The 18,335-nt window shown below is 53.3% G+C and overlaps 1 protein-coding gene across 1 annotated transcript in view; it reads right to left on the bottom strand.

Annotated features, from left to right (window-relative positions):
* Positions 1 to 3,660: 3,660 nt before the first annotated feature.
* Positions 3,661 to 18,335, bottom strand: part of LOC109295461 (disintegrin and metalloproteinase domain-containing protein 32-like) — a 29,887-nt gene continuing 15,212 nt past the window's right edge. The window contains exons 4-15 of the mRNA XM_019514314.1: positions 14,704 to 14,780; positions 14,205 to 14,388; positions 13,371 to 13,433; positions 12,992 to 13,063; positions 11,326 to 11,492; positions 10,954 to 11,035; positions 10,106 to 10,242; positions 8,111 to 8,291; positions 7,742 to 7,831; positions 5,408 to 5,606; positions 5,078 to 5,186; positions 3,661 to 4,396 (exon numbers count right to left, since the gene is read on the bottom strand). Coding sequence (XP_019369859.1) covers positions 4,186 to 4,396; positions 5,078 to 5,186; positions 5,408 to 5,606; positions 7,742 to 7,831; positions 8,111 to 8,291; positions 10,106 to 10,242; positions 10,954 to 11,035; positions 11,326 to 11,492; positions 12,992 to 13,063; positions 13,371 to 13,433; positions 14,205 to 14,388; positions 14,704 to 14,780 — 1,572 coding nt within the window. The 3' untranslated portion in view covers positions 3,661 to 4,185. The remainder of the gene's footprint in view (positions 4,397 to 5,077; positions 5,187 to 5,407; positions 5,607 to 7,741; positions 7,832 to 8,110; positions 8,292 to 10,105; positions 10,243 to 10,953; positions 11,036 to 11,325; positions 11,493 to 12,991; positions 13,064 to 13,370; positions 13,434 to 14,204; positions 14,389 to 14,703; positions 14,781 to 18,335) is intronic.

The raw sequence follows: 18,335 nt of genomic DNA on the forward strand, positions 1-18,335 counted from the left end.
AGCGGGTGCTGAGCCCTGAGGCTGCCTTGGCCGGCGGGCGGGGGGGAGGGAGGCAGCTGGCGGCCGTACACCACAGGCGCGGCGGAGAGCTCAGGCAGGAGCCGCCGAGGGGGCTCCCCGCACACAGCAGGGCGGGCATCTACCAGGTCACCAAAATGCATTTACTCCTCATCGGCTTGGGACTCCTCCTCGGCGCACAGCTGGCTCAGCTCCTTGCGCTTGGCAACCATGAGGGCGGCGCCGACAAGGACGGGCAGAAAGAGGCAGAAGCCCAGCAGCAGCCAATTCTTCATCGTGCTCTGGGCAGCGCGCTCCAGGGCAGCGTCTAGAGAGAGCACACGGACACCGGGTCTCACGCAGCTGCCACCCCCGGCTCCTCTGCGCTGCCTCGTTTCCCAGGACAGCAGCGGTCATCTTACAGAAAGTTATCCAGGCACACGATTCCTTTCAGGTCGCGTCAATTTTTCCTCCCTGACAGCAGTCCCAGGTGATCAACGTGTCCAGGCAAATGGCACGAAACAACTTTCGGCCTGGTGACTGGCGCGGGACAGTCCGAGCACAACGGTTGGACAGACGGCTGCGATCGGGACTACCCCGCTGCGCTGCCAGCCAGGTGGAGCGGCCTGGGCCACGTCGGGAGAGTGCCAGACCCCCAGGGCACAACAGGGAGAGGTGCACCCAGGGGACCCTTTCCAGACTGATAAAGCCTCACTCAGTAGCTTTCCCCACCAGTCCCCTGAAAACATGAAAGGACCTGGGCCAAGGTTGGGTTGGGGGGCATCAAGTCCAAGGCAGCTGCCCAGGGCCACCGGGTTACCTAGCTCCCGACATGTGCCCCATTACGGCTCAGCTGCAGGGTTTTCCCTCATGTGCATCTCTTCTGACTGGCGCATTATTTCCCCTAGTCTTAACGGCCCAGGCAACCAAGCCATGGCTTACGTTTCACGACTGTTTTTGCACGCTACAGACTGCCCACCTGCACCGCCTCCACTTCTTAGGTATTTTAACGGTCGCCAGGCTAGCGCTGCCCATTCAAGCGGACCAGGTGCTGGGATCACTGGCGCATCTTCACGAGACACGGGCCTGCCCAGACCTCAAAAGGGCTGTAGCTTTGCCCTCAAAGTCTGACATTGGAGCGGGAGGCCGAGAAAGGGCTCAGCACCCAGCTACCCAAGCTACCACAGTAGCTCCTTCTACTGGCTAACTAGCTCCGGCCAGGCTCGGTTCTCAACGGCCGCAGAGTCTCTTGGGAATCACGGAGAGCCGAATTAGGCCTCACGTTACTAATCGCCAAGGTTTTGTAGGCTCCTTGAAGGTGCCCGTGGCAGATCTGTTGCTCCCGTTAGAGGAGAGCACCAAATCCAAGCTTGCGGGGCCCCAAGGCACTGGCTTTGCTAAATTGGGTCAGAGCACTCACCAGAGCCCAAAAAGCGAAGTCCACTGTCAGTGCTTCCGCCTAGCCCAGATCCTCTGGTTTGGCAATTTGGAGGCTGCCAGCCAGGATCACAGTGGCAATTTTTCTTGCTGTTGCACACCTTAACACAGAGGGGAGACAGCAAGGTTATTACCCCGTGACAGCAGTTCTCCTCCGAGGTGAACACGGCCAGTCGCTCCAGGGTAAGCTCCTGGTGCCCCCTGTCACCCTCCCGTTCCTACCCTACCCCTGCAGATGACCACCTGGGCTGTCAGTGCGAGAGAACCTGCCCCCTACACACTCTCCCGGATGCTTGAGACCACGTGCTCGGTAGCCTGGCATTCATACCCACGCGGCAAGCAGGCGGGCAGCCCCACTTCTACCGATGGGACGGGTGGCCTGGCTTGGCTGGGACCCCAGCAGCCCACTGGCATGGCTGAAACTAGATTCTGGGGACTCCCTCCGTGTCCCCCATGACCCATCCTCTCCCCCAATCTGTCCCCTCCCACCTCTGGTACCTGTGACGAGCTGAGTCTAAACAGTTCCCTGCTGCTTGGCCATTCACCATTTGGCCGCCTTTCCCTTTTTTTCTCCTAGTCTGGAGCCATCCGATTTTCTCTGGGTCACGCGGGACAGCCCTGCCTATCATTCTACTTTCGGCAGCCATCCTGGGCCAGTCAAACTGGTCCCACTCCCTTTCTGCGCACACCTGGCAAGGGCACACCAAGACCCAGGTGGCCTGGGTCTTACTTCGCCTACGAGGCACCAAATGGAAGCGACGCAAATAACGCAAGTGAGATCCTGGTCTGGCTTGCTGGAGTCCCTGAGCACCCGGTCAGGCCGTTCCTTTTGGACCAGGGGTTCAACCAAGGCAGGAAGCACAGCTGGCAGGAGGGGACTCAGCCACCCTAGGACGCACCAGTTAGCTCTTTCGGCCCGCAACGGGGGGCCCCAACTCCACTTACACACCTAAGTCCCCTTCGGCTAGGAACAGGCATTGCATTTGCCCCTCGATAAGTCACGCGGGGGCGTATCCGGAGACAAAAGGATCCCGGGACCAGTGTGTCCACATATCGCCTGACGAATATAGGTTCAGCATGGGGCTGAATGCTGTGCCGCCTTTCTGCCACCATGTCGGGGCTGCAGGCACACTTTGCCATGTCGTAGGAAAACCTGTGACTGCTTTTTCAGCCAGGAACCTTTTGCAGGATTTCTCGCGGGACAAAGGACACGGGCATCTGTCCGCCTGCAATTTGTCTCAGGAGAACTGGACATTCACCTACAGCCTAGGGCATCTAATAGGTCACGGGAGAGGCTCTGGCCGTACCTGCCAAGCCAAACTGCTGCCGTAGCCCATTACCAGGCATTGCAGCGTGGGGTCATATCCTGAAACCACCTGCCACTTTACCCACCAAGACCAGGCACCGTCACATGGGAATAACATTACTCAAACTTACCCCGTGTCCGCTGCACTTTGTCTCTGGATTACAATCGTATCCCAGAATGCCTTCTACCTGGCACTTTCCGTCTATGCAAACCTAAAACAACAACAGAGTAGGAAAAGCCATGGCAGGTGGGTCTGCCTACCTGCGTGCTCAGAGCGCAGCCCACGCTTCCTGAAAAGAAGCTTCACAGCGAAGAACCAGAAAGACTGTGTTTTTGGGACATGCCACAGATACCTGTCCAAAGACCACAGGCAAGACAACCCAAAGACCCACTAATGGCATCTGCCCCATTACCACGAAGATAGCCAACAAAGAAGGGATCTTCATGAAAAGGCACTCAGCAAGAACCGATCCTACAAAGAGCAGGAGCACTTGTACTTCACAAAGGGAGCCAGGCCCACCTGACGTGCCAGTCCACATTCCCCTCAACGGAGCACTGGGGCTCTTTCCCCCTGCCTCTCTGGGGTATGAAGGAGGCCTTGGAAATCAGGAATGGCAGGGAGAAAGTCACCAGGGAACTCCTCTTGGCTGGCTCTTACAGTAGTAGCTCCAGGGAACATGACAGACAATTATTAGGAAGCCTGTTTAAAACAAACCAAAGGCAGCTTTTTTCCTCCATGCAGCATCTAATTACCAGGCGGGACCTGGAGGTCCCAGCTCCTGTAGAGGTCGCCAATTTAACACGGGCCAAGAGAGGCCCGGCCCGGTTCACGCACAACAAGTCTATCTGTGGGTATTAGATGGGGCAGGAGGGGCGCCACGTATCCACTAGGCTTCGGACTGCCAGAGGCCATCAGGGAGGAAGGGCAGGGGACAGGTCGGTCTGAATAGGCCCTGCACACCCCTTCCTCCCCTTTGCAGCCACTCTCTGCCACAGCGGCTAGACAGGCTTGCAGACTCCTACCCTGGCTAGGCTCACACTGGGACCCTGGTGACAGCAAACAAGCAGCGGGGCTCCCATCAAAGACGTTTCCGCAGGCTATTAGCATTTCAGCACGCGACCCGTCTTTACGGGGACATTGGGCACTTGATGCTGCTATGGTACAAGTCATATCGAGGATTACAAAGCAGCAGAATGATTCAAGCACAGAGATGCAAAGACGTTACCAAAGCAGAGCAAGGCGGTGGCCGGAGACACCGCTACGCGGTCACCTCTCTCGGGCTGAGTTACCACTTAGGCTTATGCCGTATGGAAAAAATGACCCTGGGCGTTGAGGGAGTGAGTGACAAACGCAACAGCATGGATACAGTCACTGGAAGAGTTTACTCTGCAGTGTCAAAGCCTCTAAAAATCCATCCGATTCAGGCAGTCCACAGGCTGACTTTTTACCCCTTTATGACATAGTTCTCTACCTTGCCATTAGCACACATCGTGCCATCTTTCACCATCATCGGGTCTTTCGTTGTGGCTGGTTGCATGTAATCTAAAGACACGCACAGATCCTCACGCACTTGAGCGTAAATCACAGCCGTGCTTTCTTGAATAAACGGAACGCGAATTGGATAGGTACAAATTAACTTCCCGCACTTGAGATTCCTATAAAAGTCATCAGGAGAGGGACATACATTTACACAGAATACCATATTGCTTCAACTGTCAAAGAAGATAAAACCCGCCCGATAAGGAGGGAGAGCGCAGCTAGTATGGGACCCCAACAAAACCCCAGCCACCAAACAAAAACCAGCACAGAGGGAAGCGAGAAGACTGCTCCGTCAAGAGAGGAGAGCACTTCTGCACGCTCCGCTACATGTCAGGGTCCTCCTGCCAGGCATGAAGCTGCAGAGGGGACTGCGTAGATCTGGGCGGGGCGTGCAGACCATGAGTGACGCTCAGGGTCCTGTCTTTCCAGACACGTCCAGCCACTGCCCACACCACCAGCCCTTACTTATCGCATACCCTTGGAGCAGAGGAGCCAGGCGTGCCAGATGCTTGCAACTCGGTCTGTCCACAGCCGAGGGCTATGCCTACTCCTTCTCCATACCTTGGCCCAAAGACACTCCTCCTTATATTGGCTGCTTCTGCCCCAGGAGCCAGGGCTAGGTAGGCAAGGCAAGGTCCTTGGAAAAAGCTAGGGCTATGGACTAGGAATAGCCAGCTCCCCACAAAGGGAACTTGAGGAAGCCACAAAAGCAACCCTTCAGAGGAACAGACGACAAACACCCGTCTACATCAGAGTCACACTGAAATGAATAGTGACATCCGTTTCCTCAGACCTACGTCCAGCTGCAGCTCTTGTATCCCATGTTTGGATCATTTCCGCAGTGGCCAAACCTATCAGTTTGACTATTGACTTCTTCATAACAGGCATCGGGGCCATTTTTGGAACCTGCAAGTTGAGATGTAACGTGGGTTACAATCAGAGAGGAACGGGGATGTTGTCCGTTGGCCCTTCTCAAATGCTGCCAATGGTAGTGTGAGACTTAACGAGAACAAAGACAGCCGTTCAAGTACGACGTTCAGTACCGTTACCGTGTTTGGTACTACTGCTCCTACAACAGGTTTCTGGCACTGGACTTGGGAAAACATTGGAACGGTTGCCCACATTACCTCTCCCGTAGATTCTCTGGCACTGGAGGTCAGCAGCCTGGCAATACCCATTGTAACAGTAGCCGGCGTTGTGCTCGCATTTGTGCCCGTTTTGGACAAAGACGTCCTCCGGACAGAACGCTGAAGTCCCGTTGCAGTACTCGGGGAGATCGCATTGATTATCCACCCTCTCTCTGCATTTCCTGTTCCTTGCTTTTATCTAGTGGACAGAGGTAGGAATAATCATCGCACGTAAACATCCTACCCAGTGATGTTCAAGTCCAGCACGTGCAGACCGTGGGATTATGTGGCGGTAACGCGCCACCACCAAGCTGCTGCTGTGTGTCACTGCCACTAGTACTTCCCCTAATTCGCTTATCCTTGGCCTTCTCCCTTTGAGCGCAGCTACTGTCGCTCTCACTGCAAGAGGAGCCCTCCCTGTCTGTAGCCTTTGCAAAGCTGGGCAGGGCAGGGCAGGGCAGGCCTGCCTTAACTTACAAGCGAGAGAGGATAAATATCTAGAGTCCTTTCTTTGACATCCTCTGCTACCAGTCCCCTAAGGCAGTGCCCAGAGCAGTGCTTGTCAACCCTTCTTAGGCTAGGGGCACCCCTTAAGAGACTCGGGCATGCCTCAGTCGCTCGGAGGCACCCCTCACAAAATGCCACCTCATAATGTTTACTCCTTTGTGACTACAGAAAAACAACAGAGCAAGTCTTCTGGGGCAAGGGACTCTGAAAGCCCACAGCACAGAGGAATGTTGTGAATGCTGTGCATTCACAGGTGACAGCTCAGGGTTTTATCCTAAGACTCGCGTTTTTACACCTAACAGTGCTACCACTGTGTGGCAGCATGCTTGAAAGAATCTTGTGGCCCCCAGGCTGAGAAGCCCCGGCCTAGAACCATCTCCTGTGCCCGAGCACAGATACACTATGCCCTCTAGATCCAGGGGATCATCTCATCTTCCGTATCAGACTTCTCCAGGTACACGCACACGCAAAGGGTGGCCACATGGCTTCGTTTCCCATCTCACAAGCGGCAGGAAAGCCACCCCCGCACCACAACCACCCTCATCGGTTCTTCATCTCTGCCATTAAAAGCACGCAGCGATCTGCAGCCTGGATAGCCTATTGCCACAATCAATGCTCTGCACCACACACTAGAAGAGGCAGCATTTCAAAGAAGGTGCCGTGAATACTGCTTTCATCCCAATTAAGGCCTGAATCCTGCCGTGATGCCCAGGCTTGGCTTCACGCAGGCAAGCAGGCCTCTGGGCTGTGTCCACAGACGTTGGCCCACTTGCGAGAGGAAAGAAAAGCCACACAGCCCTTGCCACTCCCAACGACAAGACTGTGGCTCAAGAACCAGGCTGCGACTCAGGGAGTCCGTGTTCAATGATGGTCCCAACTGCTGACTTCCCGCATGCTCTCAGGCAAGCTGCTCAGTCTGTCTACAGCCCACTTCCCCCAACCAAGCTGCCCAACCTTAGCTGCTCTGAGCTCTGGCAAAACAAGTGACCACAGCAGACCCTGCCACAGCTTCCACACCTCCCCGAAGGCGTTCTGCACTAGTACTAAGAAGGTCTAGATTCTAGGCCCGTGCGAGTAGGCAGCTATTCAGTCCGGCTTCAGATGCCAGCAGTCTGATCCGGAGCTCCGGACCAGGTTCCCGCTTCGATCTGGCTGAAGCTTCGGAGCCACCTTGGAGACCCAGCCATGGGGGATAGTGGGGAATCAATGAAATATCTATCACTTTGTGGTTTTTTGTCGGATTTGGATGAAACTTACTTGCAAGGGTGGTAGCCTCTGCTGACAGCATGAAGCCTGCCAAGTTTCAAGAAGATCGGTGCAGGGGTTTGGGGGGAACTGCACCCCAAATTCTTGAAAGCAAAACTCATGTCACTTGTACATGTTACTCCACAGGGGGGTGAAAACTGCAGGGGTGGTGGCCCCTGGCGAGGCCACAAAGCCTACCAAGTTTCAAGAAGATCGGTGCAGGGGTTTGGGGGGAACTGCACCCCAAATTCTTGAAAGCAAAACTCATGTCACTTGTACATGTTACTCCACAGGGGGGTGAAAACTGCAGGGGTGGTGGCCCCTGGCGAGGCCACAAAGCCTACCAAGTTTCAAGAAGATCGGTGCAGGGGTTTGGGGTGGGGGGGAACTGCACCTCAAGCTTCTGACAGGCAAAACTCATGACATAGATGACCCTGTGTGTGTTAAGGTGCAGCGGGATGACAGCCGCAGGGATGGTGGCACCTGATGCGGCCACAAAGCCTGCCAGCTGTCAAGCAGATTGGCGCAGGGCTTCTGGGGCCCTGCACCTCTAGGTGCTGACAGGCAAAACTCATGCCTTACCTGACAGCTATAGCAGCATAACCCAGCAGCACACTGCGCACCTCTTGCTAATCTACACTCCGTAGTACAGCATCTATTCCGTGTGCATTCCTGGAGAAAAGGCAAATGTGATTAGCCTACATGGTCTAACTGTTCTCTCCTCTAAACATTCAGTCTGCCCAGAATCGTCACCCCGAAGAACCTCCAAGAGCCGCATAAGTCTGAGGTTGCTACAACGACACGTGTGCCAATGTGCATTGTTTCCATACGTACAGACAAGACCTTTCAGGGCTTCCTCCTGCTTCTGCCACACGCTGGCTGTCAGCGCATGGTTACTCTGCACCAAAACCACTACCCTGTTACATTGCTCCAGCAAAGCTGCGTACTGACCTGTGAGGAGCCACAGTCACATTGCTCTCCATCTTCTATAATACCGTTGCCGCAGGTTGGACTCTTGTAGGACGGATTCAAATGCGGCCTATTAGAAAGGCAGTGTCCTCCGCTGTGTGTAATAAAGGTTTCAAAGTCTCCAATGCTGCAGCTACTGAAGCTTTTTACACCACTGAACAGTCTACAATACAACAAAGAGCAATCAGAAAAATCTAGAATCTAAAAGCGGTTACGGATCTTACTGGAGAATTAGCAGCAGGCACGCTAACTTCCGAAAGCCAGCTGAAAACATTTTCGTTCTTTGGTGAAAACAGACCTCAAAGGTCTGAACAACCAAAAAGGACAGTAATTGGTAGCTGATGTGACATAGCCTGCTTTTGTTTCCTTCTTAAAAGAAGACACGCATGTTAAGTGATCACAGATACCCGCTAACTCGCTTCTGCCTTTTTCTTCCTAGGGTTCCGATAGGGAATACCTGAGGATGTGAGGATGATCACCAAAGGGTCAGAAATCAGACTTGATTTCTGCTTATGTTCTAATAAATCCATCACGCATGCGCAGGTGCACCTGAGGTATTTGGATTCTCTAGAACAAGCTTTGTTTGGTGTAAAGGCTTGGGAGAGACAACATCGCATCGTTTATAGCATCACGCTAACCTGAACCACGGCATCCAATGCAAAACTCACATCTCTCTGCCCAAAAAGAAAGAAACTGCAGGTAAGCAGCTCTCTTTTAGATCTATAGCCCAACAACTCCCAGCAGATCATGGACACCTGCCCACTGGACACTGAACTTGATGCCCATGACCTCTGAACAGATGCTTTCTTGCTCAGTGACATACGAGATGTTTGCTGCCAAAATCGTCAGGTAAGGTGCTATGGTCTGTGTAACGCAGAAGGGCAGACCAGCTGACCAGAAGAGCCCCTTTGGCTCCCTCACATTTCTGGGCCCATAAACTCACATCATGCCTGTTAATTGATTGCCACCAACTAATAAAGAGTTTTGGTGAAAATGGATGCAAGTCTAGATCCTAGAGGCATTTGGGTGTGCGAGCACTGCGGTACTCACATCCACAGGCGTCTACCAGAATGGGGCTCTCACCTGGCTTGACTACGCAAGATTAAACGCGCTCATTTGCAGTCCCTGGAGCTGAATGATCGGGGCCACTGTCAGAAGGGCTGCAGAGTTCTAGGACTCAGCGCTACTTTGTGTTGCCTTGCGTTTGCCAGAAACGACAACAGGCAAGTGGCTCTGTTGGCAAAACCGTATCACTGAAAGAATATTTTGAGGCTCAGCCATTTAGCACTACATGTTTTATTCCAAAATACCCACAAGCTGCATCCTGGGGAAAAAGTCAAGGCATGGCCAGCACGTGCCACGGGCTACGTGAGTTCTGCTTCGTGCACGCAACCCCACCAATTTCAACAAGATCACTGCCTGCCAGCAAAGAGCAGTGGCGATGGTCCTTGAGCTCTCTGCTCTGCGAGGCCCACAGAGGTCACGCACATTACTGTCTGCTCCAGAAATGGCCAGGCCAGGCTTCAACAGGTACCCTCTTATATATACCCCCATACCAATAGAAAAGTAACTTCCAAAAATGATCCCCGCGGAAAATGCATAAGTCATCTGTGAATTCTGTACCTAGTTAGATGCACCTGCCAAAGGCAAACATAGCAAAAACCTCTATACCCGACGCATCAGAGGACCCTCGCGCTATAACCACGTGCCATGTACGCGGGCACAGACACGGGTGAGATGCATTTTCAAACATGGCTTGCAGAAACAAGTCACCCTGTGCTGTACAGAGGTAGCAGCATGGACACTAGGGGAGGCTGAAAATAATCCTGCTTTGCTGGACATATGCTCAGCCTCTGGCACAACCATTTGCCTCCTAAAATTGTGTCCTTTCCGATGATAAAACTTACGGACATCCTAACGGTAGCTCTAGATTCAGGTAAAGCAACGAGAGAGAAGGGATGCCACACAGGTCCTTACATGGCATTCCTGTGCATGATGCAGGTGGGTCCGGAACACTGACAGGTCCTCGAATCGTCGTAGGTCATGCCCAGACTCAGCCCCAGCAGCTGGGCAACAATGACGGAAAAGGTCTCCAGGGTCACCGCGTCTTGGTACTGAACAAAGGAGAAAGACCCAGGAATTAATAGCGAGCAATTCCCCACAGTTTAGGAAACAAGCCATGATTTTACCAAACCCTTTCTTCTCCTGCCCGCTCTCTCTGAGCTGTCCTGGAGGCAATTCCCTGTACTGTAATGGAGAGGACCGCACGAGACTAGCCTCCAATTTCTGGCTGCCGTTTACCACGCTAAATCCCAGAGCAAGCAGTGCAGATGCTGCAGGTGTGAGAGAACTTGCCAGGGCACGGGCAAAACAAATGACATGACCCGAGGTGCCCACTCTCAGGAATTCAGCCCTGAACGGAGCTAGCATGTGGCCCACGGGCAGCAAGATGCTTACAAGCAGGCATGCGCGTCACCTTGGGAGCGGTATTGCCAAAGGCAGGTGGGACCGCTCGCGTGCTTAAAGAGAAGCACATACTTAAGGGCTCGGCCGCTGCCAACATGTTCAGACCAGTACCAATGTCTTTGTGGAGTAGCGGGCTCAATAATTTTGGAAGCTAGGATGAAAACACCGAGGAACTGCCACCCTAACATTTACATTTGTACTTTAGGGTGCACGTCTGCCCTTGGGCAGAGCCACGAGTCAAAACGTGTGCCTACAGGCATGCGTCTCAATCCACCACACCCAAGGGCCAAGCATCTTCTGACTTGCCCACGGCCAGTCTTACGGTGATCACTACCAATGGACATCCAACAATACTGTACCAGCGCAACGGCTCCAGAATAGTTGCTGACACACATCTTCCCGGCAAACGTCGTCCCCACATAACGAGGGTGATCCCTGTACCTAAAACGTAACGACAGTCCCTTCAGCAGCAACATGCACTTGGCAACACGGTGACAAGTACACAGTAGATTATTGCCTTTTCTTGAACCTAAGCTTTCTGTTCTCGCTCAGGGAAACAGCCGAGAGGCTTGAAAACACGTTTGGAAATGGAGTCAATCAAGAACAATGTTTGCGCCGCTCTCATTTTCTAACAGAAGTTTTTGGGCCGCAGTCATCTGCGTTTCCCAAATCCGCGCGGGTTAAAAAAACCCAAACAATATCTTACTTAACACTAAACAAGCTCCTCTTACACAAGTAAATATGCCATGTCGTGGGGCCGCAGAACAAGATGGGAGTTTTTCCACTTTACAAATCGATGTAGCAATTCATTAGCTTCCCCCGTTGTAATGATTTTGTTATAATCTGTCCAGAACTCCAGGGAAGACAGAACAATTGTCACATTAAGGCGGCTGAACATCTGCAAATACAAGATCAGACACATGCGTTCTCTACTGTTTCTGCAGACCCGTGCTTTATTTTTTACAGGCAGTACCCCAACCCCCCAGCTTTCGGAGACAGACGTGACACACCAGCACTGTTCTTCACGACTGAGTCTCTGTCACCGCTGCAGGGAAAAAAGAGGGCAGGGAGGAGAAAAGTGCAGGAGAACAAGATGATACTATCTGGCTCTGAAGACCAAACCACAGCACTTTGGATCAGCTTGGGTCACGGAAATCAATGGACAGCTCATGAATACAGGGTTACAAACTTAAATGCCTGCAGGATCACAGCTCCCATGGCAAACGCAAGGGGGTTGGGTCTGAAGCAGATGGCGTCCAATGTGCAGAAGGTAATAGCTTGTTGTTACAGCAGAGGAGCGTGCCAGGAAATGCGGCACATGTGAGGCAGCAAGACGACACACAGCAGAGCTAGTTGGTATAAATAAGGAAATTTATACCCTAGTTGGTATAAATAAGGAAAGGAAAGCTGGAGACACTAGCAAGCAGCCGCCCTGGGGACTCCACAGCTCATAGCTTGAACACACAGGGGAAGGACTGTGAGGGAAGCCGGGGTGTGCATTTCACTCCCCTGTGGACACTCATGGCAGACAGTAATGTAGCTATGGCAGCTTAGCATGCTCCACTGGAAGGCACAGACAGGCAGCCAAAAGGCTGATTTGCCTGATAGAAACAATCAGATGAAAGCAGAGGGTGGCACAGCGCATACCACACTGACAGACCAATGGCTGCTTTGCAGCCAGCAGGCGGACCTCAGATTGACTATGAGCAGCTACGTGTATGTACAGTCATTAACAACCTGCCTATGCTAGGCAGGGTTGAACTGCTTAGGCCAGGGTGCCGCAGCCCGCTTTGATGGGCAGGCACCTACTCACAGTTCACACAATACTTTCAGAGGTCTCCAAGAGGAATCCATGACGTGAAAAAACATTCTGCCCTGGGGCAGTCTTCCCAAGCCCTTGGCCACCAGAGAATTGGTCCGTTGTTTTCCCCTCAGTCAAAAAATGCAGGGCGGCAAGAGCTGGCATTTTCTAAAGGGTGCCCAGAGTCTAGCAAAGGGGGGCTTGCATTTCAAAAGGTGAATGACCACTGACATGGGCCAGGTGTTTAAAAACTAGAGGATTTTAAATCAGCCCTAATTTAAAGGTGGTGAGCAACACAGTTGTGCTAAAGGACAAGGCTGTCTTTCGGAAACGGCTTTCTGTTTTCCTCGGAAGCCGGGCTACGCAAGGCCATCAAGCAGCTGTGGGTAAAGCAGTATTATGTGGGGTTGTTTCCTCCTTTTTGCCTCCAACAGCTCGTGACTGCTCCAAACCAAAGCTTTACAAGAGCAAGGAGGGGAAAGCAATGCAGATAATCCTCTACGGATAGTCAACAGAACACACGGCCCTTGAAAACAGTGCAGTAAAACGATCCAACTTGCCGTTTTGGTATGAAACAAGAAAGACAGTGGACTTACGCTATTGACAAAGCCGATGAGCTGAACTATTTTCTGCGTTACAACGTTCTTATCTGACCCCATGTAGTTGTACTGAAAAACAAACACAGCTTTTTAGGTCGCCTTTACAGCACAACATTTCCTCGGGCATGCCTTTCCCCTTGTGAGGCGCTGCGGCATTCACATGTGCCCCAAAGTCTGGACATTTAAAATATCTAATGACTTCTTCAGTTTCCTTCCTAGGCAGAAGATGGACTTGTACTTTACACAAGGACTGTGCTTCAGCCCGCTCTGGATTGCGCTATGCCTCTAGAGGGACAGAACAAACGGGACCATTTCTACGTGGTGTACAAGAGTAAAGGAAGGGTATGACACAAAGAAGAAAAGGACTGAGACTTACCAAACCCTTGTCCAAAACTATCGCCAGTTCCAGATATCTGGCCGATTTAATGGCAGCTGCTAACTGAAACAAAGACTTCACACTTATTAATTATTTCTACACTTCAACTGTCATGTCCCTTACTAACGCTGCAAGCCTGGGGTATCCAACTTCAGTTGCGGTGCTTAAAAACATGGCCGCCACGCTATCCATCTAGCAGAGTGGATGAACCTACGATAACTTATTCATTAGACTTTAGGAGGGGAACAAACAAACCCTGCACAGCTGCAAACCCCTCTCATGATTGACGATGCTGCCTTGGCACAATTACCAAGGGTCTACAAAGCTTTGCACAAAGCTACGCAAGCCAGCACGCCGCCAGCACTCTTTTGACTCTCAGAAAGGGAGACACGACAGACTAGCGCACCAAACTTTAGGCTCAGAGAAAGCCGCTCCCCACATACATAGGAGGGATGTGAGATCCACACCTTCCTTAGGGCACAAACACCTCCAAGAAACTTAATGCCCTCAAACCCACCAGGCTCTGACACTGCCGGCGGTCACTAGGCTTGGACCGTGACACGAGGCAAGGCTTCTCAAGACCATTCTTACCGACACAGTAATGGCTGAGAGTTGCCCTGAGGAGGCCTCCGGCTGTGGCACACATTCCTTCATAATACGATGCGGCTGCACAGCATGGGCATATCACAGGCCCGGTTTAAATCTAGGTTCAAAGCCATCTCGCCGAATTTGCCGTGCCCAAGAATTCAGATTCGACAAAACAACGTAACAAATCTTTTGGCCTGCTGTCAATCACGTAACACCTACTACTGCCGTTACAGAGAGCATACTCACTTCAATGTGCAGGGTACGGGACACCTCTCCGGACACCTGCTCCCCCTCTCTAAACATGTATTCATTCTCAAAGAGTGGCCTTTCGGTGGATCCGTTTTTTATTTGATAAACAAGGTGCTCAAATCCAGATGAGGAATCCAACGGCTCAATCCCATAGCTGAGATTCTCAAATTGCAACAGCCCTCTGAAAAAACAAACTACGTGCCAGACTCCTACAGCAATCAAAGCATTCTGCATTACATTACACTCGGCTTGCACTCCTGGACTGAGAATGGCATAAGCCAGCATTGTCCAGCAGGTACAACACAAGCATATCTGTGGCTGATTTTCCTGAAGGTGACTTAGTACCAGGAACTTCAGCATGTTCTAAAATACAAGTAGGTTGCCCCACCCGGAATAACTCTGCTGTGCCTCTGAGTAAAGGTTGAGTTTTGATGGCAACCACAGCAATGCCAAATAAGGCAGGTACTAGAATTCATAAACTCTATACTTTCCTTACCTGAGCCCGGAGCAGGTGCTAAGCGTCACAGCTGAGTTCGGGACACCTTCAATGTATCCTTGGTAGTAGCAGTCAGCCTACATAACATCAACAGAGAAGCCACCATAAAGAAGGAATGCCTTACAAGCAAGTGTAGGTCTCCAGAGCTTGCTCCCACTTAGCCACGTTTCAGAGCCTCCCTGGACACTTCCCAAGACCATGGCACCATCTGAGAATACCAAAGCATTTCAGCATACAACGGGTAAAGCACCGCACAACTCAGCTCGGGACTACAGTTCAACGCCTGAGCTGCATACCTGCCAGAGTAACCAGCTGGGTGCTGAAGAGCTGCCCGAGGGTCTGCTAAGGGCTAAGTTCTGCCCAGGCTACGGAGGCAAATGCGAGGCTTTTCCATTCTGCCCCGCAGAGGAAGGAGACAAGCCTTAGAAGGTCCCCCCCTCCCGCCAACCCAGTCCGTAGCGGGTCCCCGCAGAGTCGCATGGCAATCTCGCCTCTAGGGCACCTGCAACACGATCTAGCACTCTCAGGTGCCCCAATACTTTGCACACCAGCCTGACGGCATCAAGGCCGCTCCATCCATAGTGGGAGAGGCAGGATTTGACCCAAGGATTGCATCTCCGGCTCATCTTCTCGTGCATTGTTCCAGTTTGAGCAGAAATATGAAATACGGGAGAAACGGAAGAAGGCACTGACAGCTGAACGAGCCTTCCTCGGAGACTCTGATCTCGTTGCCCCCGAGAGCTCTCCACATTTGGGTTTTACATACCTGCCTGGTCACCAAGGCTGATTGCTAGGCCCCCTCAATACCCCCTCTTCCTTCCTGCTGGACAACTCAACCAGAGCAGGAGGCAAGTGGCACTTGTAATAAAAGCCCAGCTTCCTCCTAGGTCTCACTCCATGGTGCACAAGTGGCTGATGAGCATCATGCCCAGCCTCCATGCACTCAGGTGAGTGCACACACCTGGGACAATGCTGCCCTTGCCAGCAGCAAGGGCAAGGAAACCAGGCTGCGCACGTACAGAGCGATTACAGGAGAAACTGGAGGAGGGGTGCTGGAAACTTTCAAGGACACAGAGACGACAGGGAACGAGCAGGGATGAAAAGCTAGGGAAGGAGGTGGGAGGGGACTAGCCCAACTCAGCTGTGGGAGACAGCTGAGTAGGAAACCGGGAGGGTCTCGCCCCACCCCGGCCCCTACTTCACCCAGCCCCACAGGGAGCCACACAACCGGAGCCACACAAACAGGCTGCACAAACAGGCGCACTTGTCTGCCGGCGTGTGAGTTAGTGCAGAGTTTCTGCTGGAGGGTGCGCGAGAGGGCCCGAGGCCCTGCCTGTGAGCCACCCTAGGAAAGCCAGTCCCAGCCATAGCCAGCCCGCCAGCAGCATGACACAGATGGGCACATGCAGCACCCCGAGGGTCCCCTTAGGGTCTGTGTCCCCCCTGTCCCCCCCCCGGCACCTCAGAGGCCTCCACCCAGACGGAGCCCACGGTTCCAGGCTCCACGTGGACGGAGCCCCTGGCTCTCGGCTGCGGGGGCTGCCTGTCACTTTTTCAGGATCTGGGGCCTGGGAGCATGGCCACCTCCCCTTGCGGGGTCCTGTGTGCCATCAGGGACTGCGAGCAGGAAATAGACTCCTACTGCCAGGCCCTTCTCCCCCAGGAGCCAAAGGATAGACCATGATCTCCCTCAAGGACAAGGGAGGACCCATTCTGTCCAGCCACAGGAATGGACCAAGGTGGTCAAGGGCCCCAAGGCCTGCTGCACCAAGGCCCCTGCCCCGCTGGAGCTTTGCAACAAGTATGAATCAGGCCCAACAGAGCCTGCTGAGTTGCCAGCTCCCGCAGGCAATGCAGGCTCAGCTGTAGCTACCGCCCCCGCTCTCCCCAAGAGGAAACGTAAAGTGTTTGTCATGGGAGACTCCTTCCTGAGGGGGCAATCTGCCGCCCCAACCCCTCAGCCCGGGAAGTTTGCTGCTTCCCGGGAGCCCGTATCAGAGACATTGCGGAGAAGATCCCTGAACTCCTCCAGTCCACTACCATATGCTCCTCATCCGTAGCTTCATAGTTGGTCGGGTCAGAAGGGACCTGAGCAGATCATCAAGTCTAACCCCCTGCCATGGCAGGAAAGAGTACTGGGGTCAAACGACACCAGCAAGGTATACATCTAGCCTCCTCTTAAAGACCCCCAGGGTAGGAGCCAGCACTTCTCTTGGAAGTTGGTTCCAGATCCTAGCCGCCCTGACAGTGAAGTCGCGCCTCCTGATGTCTAGTCTGAATCTCCCCTCTGCCATCTTGTGACCGTTATTCCTGGTCACTCCTGGCAGTGCTCGGGGGAACAGGGACTCCCCCGGTGCCTGCTGGTCCCCCCTGACTAGTTTGTAACAGGCCACTAGATCCCCCCTCAGCCTTCTCTTGCGGAGGCTGAACAGGTTCAGGTCCCGTAGCCTCTCCTCGTAGGGCCTGCCCTGCTGCCCCTGATCATACGAGTGGCCTCCTCTGGACCCTCTCCATGTTGTCCACATCCCTCCTGAAGTGCGGCGCCCAGAACTGGACGCAGTACTCCAGCTGCGGCCTGACCAGTGCCGCATAGAGAGGGAGGATCACCTCCTTGGATCTGCTCAAGATGCATCTGTGGATGCATGACAAGGTACTGTTGTGGCCTTCCTGACTGTGTCCCCACACTGCCAGCCCATATTCATTTTGGCATCAATAATGGCTCCAAAATCCTTTTCTGCCTTTGCGCTGACGAGAAGGGAGTTCCCCATCCTGTCGGTATGGTGCTGGGTCTTCCCCCCCAGGTGCAGCACCTTGCACTTGTCTGTGTTGAAACGCATCCTGTTCTCATCTGCCCACCCCTGTAACCTGTCTAGGTCTGATTGCAGCCTCTTCCTCCCTTCTAGTGTGCCCACTTCTCCCCACATCTTAGTGCCGTCTGTGAATTTGAACAGGGGCCTTTTTACCCCTTGTCCAAGACACCGATGAAGATGTTGAACGGTGCAGGCCCGAGGACCAAGCCCTGGGGGACCCCGCTGCCCACGTCCCTCCGGGTTGAATAACACCCATCCACCACCGCTCCCTGGGTGCGGCCCTCCAGCCAGTTGGCAACACATCTGACTGTGTGGGTGTGGACACCACAGTCCCCCAGTTTTTTAATGAGAACGGGGTGAGAAATAGTGTCGAAGGCCTTCCTAAAGACCAGGAAGACGATGTCCACTGCTACCCCTGCATCTAAGGATTTGGTGACCTGGTCATAGAAGGCCACCAGGTTGGTCTGACAGGACCTGCCGCTAATGAACCAATGACACAGCTCGGAGTGCTCCCAGCCAGGTCATGAGGTGCTACAGTGATTTGGGAGCAGGACTTAAGGGGCTGGGGGCGCAGGTGGTGTTTTCCTTGATCCTTCCAGTTTCGGGCTATGGGCTGCAAAGGGAGAGGAGGATCAAGGTAGTGAACCAAAGGCTGCGGTGCTGGTGTCATCAGGAAGGCTTCGGCTTCCATGACCACAGCCCGCTCTTTGGTGGGAGAAGCAGTGAGCTGCCGGGAGGGGACGGCCTCCACCTCTCACCACTGGGGAGGAGCGTCTTCTCATCCAGACTGGCTGACCTGCTCCACTGGGCTTTAAACTAAGC

The sequence above is a fragment of the Gavialis gangeticus genome, unplaced genomic scaffold (genome assembly GCF_001723915.1).
Source record: "Gavialis gangeticus isolate Ggan-Ray unplaced genomic scaffold, GavGan_comp1, whole genome shotgun sequence".
In the NCBI taxonomy this organism is placed as follows: Eukaryota; Metazoa; Chordata; order Crocodylia; family Gavialidae; genus Gavialis; species Gavialis gangeticus.